The following is an 18,018-nucleotide window of genomic DNA, read 5'->3' on the forward strand; positions in this document are numbered from 1 at the left end:
GTTATACCATTCAAATTTTTAAAATTAATTTTGCCCTTTTTAGTATTCCTCCTCCTCTCTCTCTCTTCCCTCCCCCAACCTGGTTAATTCCTGATCATGTTTTGCTACAGAACTGTCCATGCTCATTTGTCAGCTTTCCCATGTGAATTTAATTCTGTTTCAGTGTATGTCTTTTAGTGGTAATGCCCAAAAGCTATTCACTTAAATGTGGATCTTTAAAGTCTATTATTAAAGACTCCATTTTGCTAACCTTTCTGGGTATACCATTACTTTGGGAGCAGTTGAGGTTGAGACATATTTCATCCTCTGCTAGCAAATGTGGGCTTTTCAGTACTGTTCATCCAGAATTTCCAGGCTTGTAGGCAGAGACAGGGTGTGGTACTGTCCACATGCATTACTCCTTCACGAGGTGTGTTCTGTTGTTTACCGTTTGTAAAGGCTTACCTGGGAGCTCCAGCTCTATGTCCAGGTCAGTAGAAGCCAGACATCTATAACTTCAATTTCATGTGGCATCTATTCCCAGGCTTCTCAGGACTGTAATTGGCATGGGTACACAAGCCATGGATTTTACCTAACCTCTGTAACTTACTGGTCTCACTAACCACTTCGCTAAACCTCTGGCAGTCTTACTTTAAAAGATTTTATTCATTTATTTGAGAGAGTGAGAGAGTACAAGCAGGGGAAGGGGCAGAGGAAGAGGGAGAAGCAGGCTCCCTGTGGCAGTCTTAATCAGACCCCTACCATTTGTTAAGTTTAAAAGTATTCTCCCAAATCCAGTCAGTTTCTGCTTCCCCTGCCTCATATTTAAATTGGCCTCTTTAAATCCCTATTTTGTTTATCCCTTTGTGGCTCCCTTAATCTAAATTCTTGCTTTCCTAAAGCCTTTTCCCTCAGGAGTGGTAGCTTCATTACGCTAATTTAAGTCCCTGTGTCAGTAGTGGAATCCCATGGATCTTGATGGTCAGTCAGTCATCTTCAGATACACAGGCTGACCACTGTGACCTGGCAAAACCAAGATTGACCTTGAGAGAGTGACAGAATCAAGGGTCTAGGCCTCTCCCTAATCCTAGGCTGTCTGTTGTTCACAGAATGTTCTTCACAGAATTGCTTGGCCTGCTCTCCCTCCTACCACGATTATATGTTACCTTGTTCTGAGAACCAAGTTCTGCTTTTTCCTGAGTTGGATACTTTAAATTGGTAGATGGCAGAGTTCATGGCTTCATAGTTTGGAAAACTCCAGTTATTCACTGAAAAAGTGCCCAGACTTTATCCGGTTGATTTGAGTATCCCCCAGATCTCTGGATGTCCATCAGTCTCATTGTGTCTGGTTGTTCTTCCACCTTGGATATTGCCCTTAACTTTCTCTTGGGGGGCGGGGAGGTGTGTGCATCTGATAACTTTACAATGCTTATTATTCAGAACTTTAGGCATGGGCCCTCACATAAATTTCCTGATGTATTCTATCATAATTAGCTTTGTGTTTTTATACTAAAAAGCATTGAATAAATGATGTTTTAATTCTCTGTGAGGCCACATTGGGCTAGATTGTTTTTCCTGAGCTTTTTAAACTTGCCCACACATACTAATGATAAACCGCTATCATTAGGGGTTAACTGAATAAGCCCAGGTCCTTGCAATCTGCAAGAGCCTTGTAAGCATGTAACTTTAATGAAGAGTGATAGACATTATCTTTTTAAACCTCTGACTTCCAAAGTTATTTGTTTATCTGCATGTAAGGATTAGTGGTGAAAAGACAATAAACACCTGAAAAATCTAGATCAGTAATGTATAATAATTATAATTTTTTAGTATTTTATTTAAAATTATAATTATGAAAAGATACAAAAGGTAAAAGGCACCAAAAACAACTTTGGCTAAGGCTATTTCTATTTTTGAATCTGAATTCAAAGTAAACTAGCTCTTTTGTTTTCTCCCCCCCACCTTTTATTTTAACTAGGGTTACACATCATTTTGGAATGACTGTATATCATCTGGATTACGTGGCTGTATGTTAATTGAATTAGCACTCAGAGGAAGGTTACAACTAGAGGCTTGTGGAATGAGACGTAAAAGTCTGTTAACAAGAAAGGTAAGAGGAGTGCAAAATAACATATCCTTTTTAAAAAGTTTGTGCTGACTAAAAATGAAAGTTTCTACTAATAGATTTTTAAAGAATTAAAGAAGTTGATTTTAAAGTTAAGACTTTATCGGAAATCATTTTTCCATGTCTTTTTTGCATTCTTGGTTTCTTGGTTCTTTGTACATAATGACTAATGTAATAAATTCATTGTGAGACTCACTGGTCCCTGCATCGGCATATTCAAAAAGACTCCAGACTTCATTTGCTCCTTCTGAAAGCCATGCCATACTTTGGAAAGACTTGACATAACTTTGTTTCAAACTCAAAAGGTATTATCGTGCAGGTTAACTATCCGTAGGCTGTTGGGCTTTTTAGCAGAATCTGAATACTTTTTAGATCTCTACCTTCTCTACTGTAAGGTCTGTGTAAATAGTTTTTTTTGGCTAGTTATTAGAATTTTTAACTCCATCCTCAATCTCAGATACTCAAGACTGTTTCTCTTCTAATCTGTCATTGTGTTTCTTGGGGCCGTGGTGTTTCAAAACTGTTTTTTTTTCCTTTAATACAACATCTTAATGAAACCTACAAAGTTTTAGGTTAGAACTGAACATTTTTTTGTTGATACGCCATAATCCTATAGGAAAGAAAGTCACATTAATGGCTTTCTTGAAAGTTCTTTGCAGAGTAAACATTGTATAGCAGAACGTACTGCTCATGCTATTTTAAAATTTAATCTAGTCATTCAAAGTAGAGTTAAATGAGCTGGTATGATGTTGGTGTTAAAATTCTCTTTTAGAGAACTATATCATAAAGCAGAATACAATTTTTTTATTCCATTTTATTCTCAGCCATAGATTTATGCAGAGGAAAAAAAACCCTTAATGTGTTATAGTTATCAATGAAATATACACAGAGGTTGCTACTAATTATAGTAATTATAAAAAGTTTTGCATTAATGTTACCAAGCCCTGATCTAAAGTGAAAATATTTTGATACTAGTTCTTTTTGTGGGAACAAGAACCAGCTTTGTGTTGGTTATCAGCAAATTATTTGCTCTTTTGTTCATTTATTTCTTCATCAAATATTTATTTAATGCTTAAGTCTACCCTATACTGTGGAGACCAAGAGACATGTTCCCTGCCTGCATGGGCTTTCTGTTTTAGTCTATTTGTGTGACCTTAACTAGGTGGTTGGTAAGTCCTTTGGAAAAACACTCCAGTGTGATTTAATTTATTGAAATAAAATAATTATTGATTTCATTAAGGTAATACATATATAATAGTTGTAAAATCAAATTGTAAAAGGCTTATAACAAAAAATAGCCATCTTCTATTCACTTTTCCCCACTCCTTAGTCCTGCTCCTGAGAGGCAGTCATTTTCTGTCCTTGTATTAGCTTTTCAGGGTCACCTTAACAAATTACAACAAACTTGAAGGCTTAAAACAACTGATATGTATTCTCTCATAGTTCTGGAGGCCAGCATATGCTGTGCTCTCCTAGAAGGCTCTAAGGAAGATTCTGTTCCTTAATTCTCCCTAACTTGTGGTGGCTCCAGCATTTCCTTCACTTTTGGCCACATCTCTCTCTCTCTGTTCTGTCTTTATGCTGCCTTCTCTTCTGTGTGTCTTTTATAAGGATGTTTTCATTGCATTGGGGGCCCCTCTTGACAATCCAGGATGATCTCATCTCCATATCTAATTTTTTCTTAAAGATTTATTTATTTATTTATTAGAGGGAAAGAGAGGAAGAGCGTGGGCTTGCGTGGGAGAGGGGCAGAGGGAGAGAAGCAGACTCCCCGCTGAGCATGGAGCCTGACCCTGACATCATGACCTGAGCAAAAATCAAGAGTCAGACGCCTAACCAATTGAGCCATCCAGGTGCCCCATCATCTCCATATCTAATTTAAAGTAATCTCATCTACAGAGATTTACTGGGGATTAGGTTCCAGGGGTTAGGACCTGAGCACCTCTTGGGGATCATTGTTCAACTTGCTATAGCTCTCTTAGTTATAACTTTTGGCATTTATGTCCATATTTCTTTTTTTTTTTATGGTTTTTTATTATATTATGTTAGTCACCATACAGTACATCCCCGGTTTCCGACGTAAGGCTCGATGATTCATTAGTTGCGTATAACACCCAGTGCACCATGCAATACGTGCCCTCCTTACTACCCATCACTGGTCTATCCCATTCCCCCACCCCCCTCCCCTCTGAGGCCTTCAGTTTGTTTCTCATAGTCCATAGTCTCTCATGTTTCATTCCCCCTTCTGATTACCCCCCCTTTCTTTATCCCTTTCTTCCCCTACTGATCATCCTAGTTCTTATGTTCCATAGACGAGAGAAATCATATGATAGTTGTCTTTCTCTGCTTGACTTATTTCACTTAGCATTATCTCCTCCAGTGCCGTCCATGTTGTAGCAAATGTTGAGAACTCATTTTTTCTGATAGCTGAGTAATATTCCATTGTGTATATGGACCACAACTTCTTAATCCAGTCATCTGTTGAAGGGCATCTCGGCTCCTTCCACGATTTAGCTATTGTGGACATTGCTGCTATGAACATTGGGGTGCATATGGCCCTTCTCTTTACTACGTCTGTATCTTTGGGGTAAACACCCAGTAGTGCAATGGCTGGATCATAGGGTAGCTCAATTTTTAACTTTTTAAGGGACCTCCACACTGTTTTCCAGAGTGGCTGTACCAACTTGCATTCCCACCAACAATGTAGGAGGGATCCCCTTTCTCCACATCCTCTCCAACAATTGTTGTTTCTTGCCTTGTCTATTTTTGCCATTCTAACTGGCGTAAGGTGCTATCTCAGTGTGGTTTTGATTTGAATTTCCTTGATGGCTAATGATTTTGATATGTCCATATTTCTAAATGAGGTTATACTGCCATCTCTTTTTTTTAAGATTTTATTTTTAAGTAATCTCTACACCCAACTTGGGGCTTGAACTCACAACCCCAAGATCAAGAGTTACATGCTCTATTGACTGAGCCAACCAGGTTTCCCCTGCCGTCTGTTGATAAATCACTTTAAAATGCTGTTAACTTTCTACTAGAAAAGATGAGAGAAAAAAAAAAAAAGTTGAACATTTGGCTCTCTTAATACTACTCACTCATCTCTCCCCCCAATGTTCCTGATAGAGTTATGTCATAATTTTTTGTAAAACCATAACGATTGTTTTATATTATTACAGTTATGTTAACCCTTCAGAGTTTGGTTATATCCTATGATATTTTCTTTTATTTTTTAAAAAAAATTTTATTTATTTATTTGACAGGAGAGAGCCCACAAGCAGGGGGAGCGGTAGTCAGAGGGAGAGGGAGAAGCAAGCTCCCCGCTGAGCAAAGAGACCAACGTGGGGCTCAGTCCCAAGACCCTGGGATCATGACCTGAGCCGAAAGCAGACGCTTAAGCAACTGAGCCACCCAGGCGCCCCTCATTTTTTTCCCCTAGAGTTTTAATAATTTTCTTCTTAAAAAATCTTTTCTCTGTACCTTTTTTTTCTTATGTGCTCCCCCTGAGAAAAACTAGCATTAATTTTCAGATGTTCAAATACATCCGGTAACTCCATTAGAATTTGCCTTGTGCTTCAGTCTGGACTGGTTATGGTTTGATTCTGTTGGGACTCCTGTCTCATTTTACTGCTTTAAACCCCCTGTTTCTGGAAATTTTTTTTCTGTCCTTGTGGGAGGAAAATGTTTTGAGGCTTTGCAGGCCTGAAAATTTCTTTACCTCATTTTCGTTTGACAGTTTGGGAATAGAATGTTAGATTTAAATTATTTTCCCACAGAATTTTGAAGTCATTTCCCCATTGTCCTCTAGTATACAGAGTAAGTTGCTGTTAAAATCTGGTGCCCTTTTGATTTTCATTCTTTGTGTGATACCTGTTTTCCTGTCTGGAAGCATTTCAGATCTTCTCTTTATCCCCGGTGTTCCGATATTGTACGAATATGCCTTGATGTGGGTCTGTTAAAATTCATTATTCTGTGCTCACTTTGGCAGCATATACATTAAAATTTGTTATGCATGGGTTCTTTCAATCTAGAAATGTTGAGTTTTGGTTTTATAAAGTTTTCTTCTATTTCTTACATCTTTGCTCTATTTTCTAGAACTTTAAGTTTGATGTGTACCTCTTGACTAGTCTTTTTTCTTTCTGTTTCTTAGTTTCCTAGCTTTATTAAGATATAATTGGCATTCTCTTGGCCTTCCTTACCTTTTTTTAACCCTCTTTTGAGTTTTTTTTAATGTGGTTCTAATGTTTTTGATTTCCAGGAGCCTTTTCTTGTGTTTTGTTTTGTTTTATCACGACCTCTTATTTCATGGATGTAATATCTTCTTTTAAGTCTCTAAGAATATTGTGGCTCTTTTTGAAAATTTCTTTTATCTGTTCCTTCAAGTTTGTTCTTTCTGTCTTTTGGTTTCTTTGACATTGAGGGTTTTCTTTCAGTATCTTGTCATTCTTGGTTAACTGTTCATCTTTAAGAATGAGGTTCCCCTCTAAGGTGCAGTACACTAAATAGAAATTAAAGGTGTGGGCAGAGCATATTTATTAGTGAGCCACAGATTGCTGAATTTTGTTAAGGGGTTTAGAACTACTCTGAGGCATTGAAGAGTTTTAAGCAGAAACCTTGAGATAATATGTAAGACTTGCCTTTTAAAAATATCAGTAAGGAGAATGGATTGAAACTAGTTTGGGAAAACTAGTTAGGAAACCTAATCCAAGTGAAAGATAACTAGATTGAGTGGAGTAATTGCAAAGGTGATGGAGAAGAGTAGTCCCATCTCCTAGAGATTGAGGGGAGAGAATTTCATGAGAAAAAAGGATCCTCCCATACCCAGGTTATTGTGACATGATGTAAGATGTGTCTCAGAGGGTGGGCATAGGGTGGGTGTTGAGGCCAGATTGCAGTGAATTTAAGGAGTAAGTGGGAGGTCAGAAGTGGTGGCATGAACACATTATATAAACAGACAACTTTTTTCTGCCAAGGTTCTCCTTTTTTCTTACTCTCTCTGACCCCTTACTAAAAGCATGGCCCAGAGTAGTACTGTCCAGTAGAACTTTCTGTGATGATGAAAATGTTCTATATCTGCCAGCACTGTAGCCACTAGCCACATGTGTCTGTGAGCCAGACACTTATAATGTGGCTAGTGAGATTGAGACATGCTGTGAATAAAAACACACTGGATTTTTGAAAACTTAACCGTGGTAAGGAAGACTGTAAAATATCTCAATTTAAAAATACTGATTACATGTTAATATTTTGACTGTAGTGGGTTAAGTAAAATAATATTAAAATTAATTTCACATAATTCTTTTCCTTTTTAATATAACTACAAAAATTTAAAAAGCTTTGTGGCTTGCATTTGTTATTATGATTATCTTCCTATTGGGTCATGCTGTCTCGGAAATAGACATATCGTTATATATTTTTTAGCCTTTCAGAAGATTGAGCAGAAAGGTGAAGGACATGTGTTGAAGACAAGTTTAAGGGAGAACTGCTGCATTTAAAAAATAATATTTTAAAATTGTATGACATTTTAATAGCTAACATAAAGTAATATAACAGATTAAAATTTGATATTCTAGAATTTAAACTAGAAATTTGTTGCTTAGCCAAGAACTCAGTGAAGGCTGCAGATATCTAATACTTGGCTAAAGCAGTATGCAGCATTTTCTCCCTCCCTCCCTCCCACCCACCTTCCTTCCTCTTTTCTTTTTTCTTTTTTTTTTTTTAAGATTTTATTTATTTGACAGAGCACAAGCAGGGGAAACAGTAGGCAGAGGGAAAGGGAGAAGCAGGCTCCCCGGTGAGCAAGGATCCCAGGACCCTGGGATCATGACCTGACCTGAAGGCAGACCCTTAACCAACTGAGCCACCCAGGTGCCCCTACAGCATTTTCTTCTCTTATTCCCCGGCTTTGTGTTTTTCTACTTCTAGATGGATTCTGTATCCATCTTAGCTTTAAAAAGTTTCGTAGTTACCAGGGGCGCCTGGGTGGCACAGCGGTTAAGTGTCTGCCTTCGGCTCAGGGCGTCATCCCGGCGTTATGGGATCGGGCCCCACATCAGGCTCCTCCGCTATGAGCCTGCTTCTTCCTCTCCCACTTCCCCTGCTTGTGTTCCCTCTCTCGCTGGCTGTCTCTCTCTCTGTCAAATAAATAAATAAAATCTTAAAAAAAAAATTTTTTTGTTTTGTTACCAGACCTGTTGGTATTTTCAAGGTTTTTGCTAGTTGCCACAATTTTGAAAAAACTTTCTCACCCCCCCAAATTATATTTTGTATTTAAATCTTTATCTTCCGTTGTGGTATAAGCTCTGAGGAGCCAAGTCTTACTTAATTTTTAATTCTAATTGGTTAACCAGTTGTTTCAATAACATCTATTGAAAAATTAATTTCTTCACTGCTGTAAAATGCCACCTTTATCATATACTGAATTGAGTATGCAATTGCATATAATTGAGTTTATTTCTGTAACTAATAAATGTTTAAAAAATGAATTTCTTGATTAGCCCAAGGTTTAGCAATGAAAAGAATTAACAGTGAGTAAAAACTGTTCTAGCCTTTTGCTTTACAAATTCTTGCACACTAACTTTATTTTCATTCATGATAGTGGCTAATCTGGTTAGGTATAAATGTTGGATTTCTTTCTTTTTTTTTTTTAATGTTGGATTTCTTAGTAGAGAATTAATTTAAAATCTGAACCTTGACACTGCACGAACACACTAGGGACTTTTAAGTATAATGAACTGTTTGTATAATTGTTTAAGTTTTTCATTTAAAGAGATGGTCGGAAGAAAGAATTAGTGGATCATTTCATTCTTATTGCTTACATTTTAGGTGATCTGTAAGTCAGATGCTCCAACAGGGGATGTTCTTCTTGATGAAGCTCTAAAGCATGTTAAGGAGACTCAGCCTCCAGAAACGGTCCAGAACTGGATTGAATTACTTAGTGGTAAGATTTTGTGTGTAAACTAAAAGCTAAGTTCTGTTTAAAAGACTTTTCTAAAAGCTTTAAATTCTTTTGAGAGGAACTTACACAAAATGGCCAAAAGCTTGTTTAGTTATTTAGGCCGACTTGAAAGTTATTAGTCACTGAATGGGGAAAATAGTGGTTTTTAAAATTTCACCCCGTTTTAACAAGACTGAGCAGATAGATGTTCAGTGAAACGTAATATTCTTCCTTAGAGCTTCCACCATTTTTTATCATAATAACCTCATGCTACCTTACACTGGGTAGACTCAGTTAATCTGTGATAACAGACAACCCTCAAACCTCAGTGGCTTTAAACAACAGGTGACTTTCACTCGTCATAAGTAGTCACAGGCCACTTCATTCTCACTTTGGCAGCCAGGCAGGCAGATAGAGCTGCCACCATCTGGAGCACTGTCTGTCACTATTGTAAAAGGAAGATGAGCATAGCCAATCATTCAGGCTCATAGTTTCTGTTCAGAGAGGACACATGGTTCCAGTTTCATTGGTCAGAGCAAGTCACGTGGCTTCCCCTAATGTTAAGGAGATAGGAAAGTGAAGCCAGGAAGGAGAACCTGAAATACTTGGTTGACAGCACTGAAAGTTATTTGTGTATTTGTCTAATCTAGGTAGAGAGCCCTAGTATAGGACCTAAGTGTGGAATATAGGACGTAAGTTCTCTTGCTCTTCCTCTTTACTGTTACATAGAACATCGCTTCTGTGTACATGTATTAGTTCATGTTCAAACATACTGTTCTTTAACTTTTAAAAACATAATGGATGTTGTTAGATTGGTAATTAACGTCATTTTTTTCTCACTTACAGTTTTTTTTAACTTATAGTTTCTAAAAATAATCCTATTATAAGATGTTCTCTCAGTAAAAAACTGTGAGTTTTGCATCTTTGTTTATTTAAGATTGAATACATATATTCCATTCTTAGCTAATAGGGCAACAGTGGGCACTTTACACTTAGGGCAGTGTTCATTCTTTGTTGTTACTGATAGAAAACAGGCTTATTCACAAGATAGTTTTGATTAATTTTGCAGTTTTTCTCTTTTGGCCATCCTCTTGTAGATGTTCTAATAAAGGTTCTTTTTACTTCATTGAGTAAGAGAAACTTTAACTCAACCCCCTTTCCCCCTTGGTGCTATGTTCAATTATAATTTCTTTTGCAGGAATCTTTTAAAATTACTTTGCCCATTTGATCAGGATTTGTTTGGTTATAAACTAGATTCTTGCTTAGCACCTACCAATACTATATGTCACATTGCCCAGCATGTTGTCAACCTTCTTTGGGTTAGCCTTCCACTTAATGTCTATTGGTGACAATGGCCATTTAACAGAGACTCAGGGCTTTAACTCCATATGTTAAATATTAGCAAATATTTTTTCAGATAAAAATAGAAGTGCTAATAATTTCTCACTGTACCCTGATGGATCATTTTGTACTTCCTCTGGAGATCACCTAAGCAATCTTTGGGTCATGCTCCTGTTGGCCCATTACCACTTCTGGTAGTGCATATTGGAATTTGTAGTTAAGTTCCCAACTGGCTAAAAGCAGGCTTTTTCAAAGTTGTAGTTAATTTTTTTGGCAGGTAGGTCAGAGTGGTGTTCTTTTATGGAATGTAGTTGGGTCTTGTGTTAATGTTACTGATACCCACTTCGGTGCCAGTTAGCACTGTGGGGATGTTTCAGACCCCTCTGTCCATCAGCCACCTCTTTATACAAGCTTACATCATATGTGCTAATGGTGCATTGGGATTTCCTTTGACAGGTTATATGTCTGTCATGCAGGTATGGCATACAAGGAGTATGGAGTGCAGGAAGGTTGACTCTCAACATATAAGGTGGCTGTATCTTGTTCAGTACTCGATATAAGTGCTAATTGAACCAAGTTGGGCTGTTGCACTCTTCTCACCTGATTGGAGAGTGAAAAGATGGCAGAAGTCTGGACGATTTTCTCAGAAGTATTTAAATACATCAGAAACTATCTCACGCTACCTTATATTGGATAGGCTGTGTTAAGCTGTGGAAACAAGCAACCCCAAAGCCTCAGAAGCCTTAGGACTTCTCACTCATGCTGTGAGTCCATCCCAGGCCACTTTGTTCTCAGTAAATGATTCCGAGTGTCCATTTGAATTAGGAATTTGGGTAAACTGCGAGGCTAATTGCTCAGAACGGTTTTAAAGCAATATCCTGCGATGTTTAGGGGGCCATCAGTGCTCGCCTATCTGTAGGACCTTAGTCCTACAGCACCTGTAGCACCTTAGTCATGTGTTCCTGACATACATTAGGAATGACCTGTAATTTTAGCCTAAAAGTAGAGAATTCAGAATGAGAGAAGGAGAAAAAAAAGCACATTTCTTTATAAGAAAGCATCTACTTCTTGCCTGATGAAAGTATGGATAGCTTGCTGATTTTTTTAAAGCATTTTTTTTTATTGTGGTAAAGCATACACAACATAGCATTTACCATTTTGACTTTTTAATTGTACAGTTCTGCAGCCAGCTTGTTGAATATTAAATTCTGAAGATGTTAAGTTGGTTCCAGGTAATGAGTAATATCAGATACCAGTTATTGCAGCTTTACTGACAGAGGTGCTGTGAAACTTGAAGTGCTTCCATACTGAAACATCTTAAAGTGCATTTGGGGAGCAGTTGTGTATTTTTTTTTTTTTTAAGATTTTATTTATTTATTTGACAGACAGAGCACAAGCAGCGGCAGGCAGAGGGAGAAGCAGGCTCCCCGCTGAGCAGGGAGCGCGATGCGGGGCTCGATCCCAGGACCCTGGGATCATGACCTGAGCAGGAGGCAGGTGCTTAACCAACTGAGCCACCCAGGCATCCCAAAAATTGTGTATTTCTAATAATTTGGTAAGAGATGAGGGTTTAGCAATACGGTGCTCTGAAAGTGCAGTAGCTCCGAGAAAAGAGGAATCCTTGGGAGTGTTAGTTGTTGGAAGAGGAAGTAGAACTTGGATTAGGCCTTTGAAGAGTAATAATGAGATGGAGATGGAAGGAAGTGCTCTTGTTCAGAGGGGCTACAGAGAGGTAAAATTGGTGGGCCTGTCTGTCCTCCTGCAGCTAAGCCTGGGACTGCTGCCGCTTGCCAGGACTGTGGTACTGTGCTGTATTGTTGGCGGATATGTGCAGAGGAGGCGAGAGTCTGTATGTAGAAGAGAGCATGTTGGTCTGCCGGTTACCTGTGAGGCAGAGAAGGTGCACGTGGGTGCCTAAGGTCTGACAGATGGATCTTGTTTACCTGAGGGTGGCGGTACCCAGGGGTTCATATTACCATTACTTACACTATACATTTATACATGCTCATACTACCAGTATATTATAAGCACTTATATGTCTCATTAATTTAAAAATTAATAAATACACATATATTTGAGACAAAGACTACTTACTGTGATTTTCTGAAATCTTGACATGTAGTTGATGAGTTTGGTCACAAGGTGTCACTAGACTTCCAGATTTATGAACAAAGATGCTTTTGGTTGTTACACGTCAAGGAATATCGAAGTTTTTTCGCAGCAGAATATTAAGGTGTACCTCTCAGTATGTCATTTTCTCTGAAGTAATTGTTGGGCAGTGGGCGTAAATAACCATTTCTTCTCTGTATGTACTTCTCACAATTTCCTTTACAAAAAAGTGAACTGCAAATACTTTCTATACATTTTAATTTGCTTGTATAACTTATAAAATCCTTTCACATCCTGAATAATTTAGGAGCTGATGAATAGCAATATGGATCACAGTAACATCTTTAAATCTAGAGTTCTGAACACTTAAAGTCATCAGGCATTTATTGCAAAGTATTTAAAAGGTATCTGATAGTCTGCTTAAATTGAAGCAGCTTAGGTGATAGTTTAAACATTTATTGTATATTCACTCATCCAGCTACCCCCATCCCAGTTTATAGTGGTGTCTTAAGTATGCTAATTTAAGAGGTGACTTTATTCTTTGGATTTAGCTTAATTTATTATTATTTTTTAAAACAAACGGCAGAAATGTCAGGATGCCAAGACACTTTCACCACTCATTTATTTCGTTGTACCTTTTTTTGGGGTGCCAAGAAAAGTATTGAACAACATCTGCGTTTTACCCACACTGTTTCAGCCTTCTGCATATGAGATTTCTTCATTTTTTCATATATCTGAGGAGGTCTGAATAACATTTGTATTGGAGTGAGCAGGTGAGATTGCTCCCTTTGAGTGAATTACTGCAAAGGGAGATGATGTTTGAGCCCTTTTTTATTACTTCTTCTGGGGCAGAAACTGTAGCCCATAAGAAGGTCCAATCATAGAACACCGTATTTGAAGGTGGGTCTGTGTTTAGGCTCTTCTCATTTTTAGTAGCAATACTGAATTGTAAAGTAGCATATTGGGAATTGAGAATTTCTCATAGGAACTTTGTAACCATTACTTGTTCCATTTGTTGTATTATATAAGATTTAATTGTGGATAGAGTGGGTAAATCTTAGTATGACTTCAGTACAATAAACAGTAAGTTGTAAATTGCTAATCCCATTCATTTCCCATGAGGAAAAAAAAATCATTGTATAGCAGCATTAGAGGGATTTTGTGTTTTCAGTCTGCAAAGAGATGTTTAACTGTGGACTTGCCAGAATAATCTTGATCCTCCCCCCCAGCCCCCCACTTTTGGAACTCTATAGATAGCCAAGATATTCTCTGAGGCACGGAATACCCTTCTGTTTGACTAGTGAGTTGCCAGGCAAAAGCACTACTTTGATAATTGACAAATTATTATAAGCATAGTTAGTTAATTTTAAAGTTGAACTATTATTTATGGGCTTTTACATAAATTCGGCTATTGATTATTTTATGTTTATTTAAATTTCCAAAAGTCAGAAGAAGGTCAGAAAACACAACCTAGCCAATTCTTGCTTAGTGTGTTAGGCTGCGTACCTCATGCCAGTGATACTAGAAAACACAAACCCCAAACTGTCTGGTGAAAGGTACGGCAGGCAGGCATTTTTTGGGGGAGGTAATGGGTTGGTACAAACTTAAAAAATGAAAATCGTAGCACCTGTGAAAGATGTGTGACTCCATTCCAGGGCTCGTTATATTCTGCATATCATTGCTGCCTTTCCACTTGGTTGTTTCTTTTGCCTGTAATGCAGGCTCCTCTTCCTTTCTTTCTTTTCTTTCTTTAAAAAAATATTTATTTGAGGGAGAGAGAGTGTGAGGGGGGAGGAGGGGCAGAGGGAGAAGCAGTGTCCCCGCTGAGCAGGGAGCCCGCCGCCTTGGGGTGCGATCCCAGGACCTTGAGATCATGACCTGAGCTGAAAGCAAACACTTAACCTACTGAACCACCCAGGCGCCCTTCCTCTTCCTTTCATAGGATGTTGATTCCTGAGGGATTTCAAGATGTAGTTTGAAAGTTCTTTCTCCTACTGTAGAAATGCCCCTTACATCAAACCCAGATAATTTCTTACTCCCTCTGGGCTCCTTGTTCATATGGTTTTTATGATCCTACACATCTTATTCTTGCCAGGATAACTAATTATATTATGGATGTTTCTTTTACCTGATTTAAAAATTTTTCAGAGTTAGAAATGTCTTACTTACGTTTGTATTCTTAGTACCAAATATGATTTTTAGGGCATTATGAATACGTGAAGTTCTTTCTGTCACAGTGCCGATTCTGCGTGTGATAATAGCTAACATTTGCTGAGTGTTAACTGTGTACCAGGCTCTGTTCTAAGAACTTGATATGTCTTTAGCTCATTTAATCCTCATAATAACCTGATGAGGTGGGTAGAATTGTTAATCTTGACTTTACAGATGAGGAAACAGAGGAATAGAGAAGTTAAGAAACCTTGCCCAGGGTTGCAAGCTAGAAAATGACCAAGTTGGAATTCAAAGCTTACCAGTCTGGCTCCAGAGTGCCTGTTAAAACCGGTTATGCGATAAAGCTTCATCAAGTAACTATTTTAATCATTTCTTAACATTAAATGTAGGTATGGGCTTAACACTAGAAATTGAAATAATAGAATTTCATTTATTATTGAGTTACATTTTTCTTTTATACTCTTAGGTTTTAAAGTCTAATAGGGCCCCAAATATATTTCTTTTCCTTTTTAAGGTTACCCAGGAAATCGAATGCAATGATCATTTTTCTTTTGTGGAAGCTGATTTGCTAGGGTTTTTATGGAAAATATTATTATTATTTTAATATAGGAGGTGACTTCAGTTTACTAATAATTCATGGTACCAACCTTTTTTTATTTGACAGTTTTCTTTCAAGTCCCTAGTTTTTCAGAGTGAATCACAAAATGCAAAATGGCACTTCCAGATCATTTATTCTTTTAAAAAAATAGCTCTTACTTTCTCTTCATTGCATTCATGTTTTCCTTTAAATTATTTAGATATTTATAAATAGCTGTTTTAAAATCTTTGCTAATTCTATGTCATTTCTGGGTCATGTCTGATTTGGTTCACTGTTGTTGAATTTTCCCCCCCTTGGTTTGGGTCACGTTTTTACAGGGCCTAGTAATTTTTATTGGTTGCTGGACATTGTGAGTGCTATGTTGTTGAGTGCTGGATTCTGTTGTTTTTCTTTAAAGAGTGTTGAAATTTGTTTTGGTAGGCAATTGAGTTACTTCTGCATCACTTTGTTTTTAAGCTCCATTAGGCCAGGTCTAGAACAGTCTTTCCTCAAGGGCTGGTTTAGGCCTACTGCAAAAGCGTGATCCTTCTGGAGTCCCTTCTGAATGTCCTGGGTGTTCAGTGAGACCTTTCCACTCAGTCTGCTTGGCACTCATTTGCGCCAGCCCCATGTGAACCCTTAGAATTGTTCAGCTTACAGCCTTTGGGTAATTTTTTGTTTCCTAGCTTTGCAGAGTTTCTCACCTTAACTTGTGTGGCTTTGTTTTCAGGCACACTCAGAGGAACACCATATGGATTTCTAGAACTTTTGTTCTTCGTAGCTCTCTCTTTTCCAGTACTCTTTGTATTTCAGCTGCCTTAGCTTCCTGGAACTCTAGTCTCTGCCTTTTTAAATTTTTAAATTTAAATAAAAAATTTTTTTCCACCTGTTTAAACACAGTGTTATTCCTGTGCTCTGTTTGAGGTCTTTTGTCCTGCTTTGCTGCCTGAGATATGCCTTTAGATAGTGAGCTTGCGCAGTAGTATGGCTCACTTAGGTTCCCCGCTCAGGACTGCCTTTTGACTAGCACTGGAAAACAGTTGTTTCATATATTTTATCCAGGTTTCTATTTGTGTAAGGTCAGAGGGTCTACTTGTGAAGTCTGATTACTCTTGCCATACCCTCATATTCTTTAGTGTTAAGTCATATGGTAAAATACTCTTTGTTTATGGCCAACTGAATAGTAATATATTTCAAGATAGTTCTGTTCGCTGGAACTTTCTGTGATGATGGAAATGTTCTATTTCTATACTGTCCAATCAGTAGACAGCATACACGGCTGTTGAGCATTTTGAAACATGGCTAGGACAACTGAGGAACTGAATTTTTTATTATTTTAAATTACATAGCAGTTAGTGGTTAGACAATATAGTTTGTTTTCTCTCAATATTATAAAATTTCAACCTTACTGCTTTTGCATATAATAAAAGTGCCTGTGGTTGATCTTTAACGTGTTCTAGTTTAGAGAATTGCTATAGTGTTTTTTTTCAATTAAAAAAAAAAATACATGTTCCTTGGAGATCATTTGGAAAATACAGAAAGGTACAAAAAAGAAAATTTGTCTTGATGAAGTCCCACAAGTTCATTTTATCTTTTGTTTCTCTTGCCTTTGGAGATGTGTCATGAAAAAAGTTGCTGTGGCTGATGTCAAAGAGGTTGCTGCCTATGTTCTCCTCTAGGATTTTGATGGATTCCTGTCTCACATCTAGGTCTTTCATCCATTTGGAGTTTTTCTTTGTGTATGGTGTGAGAGAGTGGTCAAGTTTCATTCTTTTGCATGTAGCTGTCCAATTTTCCCAACACCATTTATTGAAGAGATGGTCTTTTTTCCATTGGATGTTTTTTCCTGCTTTGTCAAAGATTAGTTGCTCAAAGAGCCGAGTGTCCATTTCTGGGTTCTCTATTCTGTTCCATTGGTCTATGTGTCTGTTTTTATGCTAGTACCATGCTGGCTTTGTGGTCACAGCTTTGTAGTATAGCTTGAAATCCGGCAACGTGATGCCCCCAGCCAAGGAAACAGTCAAAAAAACTAAGAGGCAGCCCACGGAATAGGTGAATATATTTGCAAATGACACTACAGATAAAAGACTGGTATCCAAGATCTACAGAGAACTTCTCAAACTCCATACACAGGAAACAAATAATCAAATCAAAAAATGGGCAGAAGATATGAACAGACACTTTTCCAATGAAGACATACAAGTGGCTAACAGACACATGAAAAAATGTTCAAAATCATTAGCCATCAGGGAAATTCAAATCAAAACCACATTGAGGTACCACCGTAGCCAGTTAGAATGGCAAAAATTGACAAGGCAGGAAATAACAAATGTGGGAGAGGATATGGAGAAAGGGGATCCCTCTTACGTTGTTGGTGGGAATGCAAGTTGGTACAGCCACTTTGGAAAACTGTGGAGGTCCCTTAAAAAGTTAAAAATTGAGCTACCCTGTGATCCAGCAATTGCACTACTGGGTATTTACCCCAAAGATACAGACGTAGTGAAGAGAAGGGGCCCCAGTGTTCATAGCAGCATTGTCCACAATAGCTAAATCGTGGAAGGAACCGAGATGCCCTTCAACAGATGACTGGATTAAGAAGATGTGGTCAATATATACAATGGAATATTACTCAGCCATCAAAAAGAATGATTTCACAGCATTTGAAGCAACATGGACGGCACTGGAGGAGATAATGCTAAGCGAAATAAGTTAAGCAGAGAAAGACAATTATCATATGGTTTCACTCATTTATGGAACATAAGAAGTAGGAAGATCGGT

General features: G+C 37.8%; 1 protein-coding gene across 1 annotated transcript in view; it reads left to right on the forward strand.

Moving 5' to 3' along the window:
- The window catches only part of GOLPH3 (golgi phosphoprotein 3), a 63,767-nt gene that overhangs the window by 41,084 nt on the left and 4,665 nt on the right, over nt 1-18,018 (forward strand). The window contains exons 2-3 of the mRNA XM_040630518.1: nt 1,958-2,089; nt 8,930-9,044. Coding sequence (XP_040486452.1) covers nt 1,958-2,089; nt 8,930-9,044 — 247 coding nt within the window. The remainder of the gene's footprint in view (nt 1-1,957; nt 2,090-8,929; nt 9,045-18,018) is intronic.

The sequence above is a fragment of the Ursus maritimus genome, unplaced genomic scaffold (genome assembly GCF_017311325.1).
Source record: "Ursus maritimus isolate PB19 unplaced genomic scaffold, ASM1731132v1 scaffold_15, whole genome shotgun sequence".
NCBI lineage: Eukaryota > Metazoa > Chordata > Mammalia > Carnivora > Ursidae > Ursus > Ursus maritimus.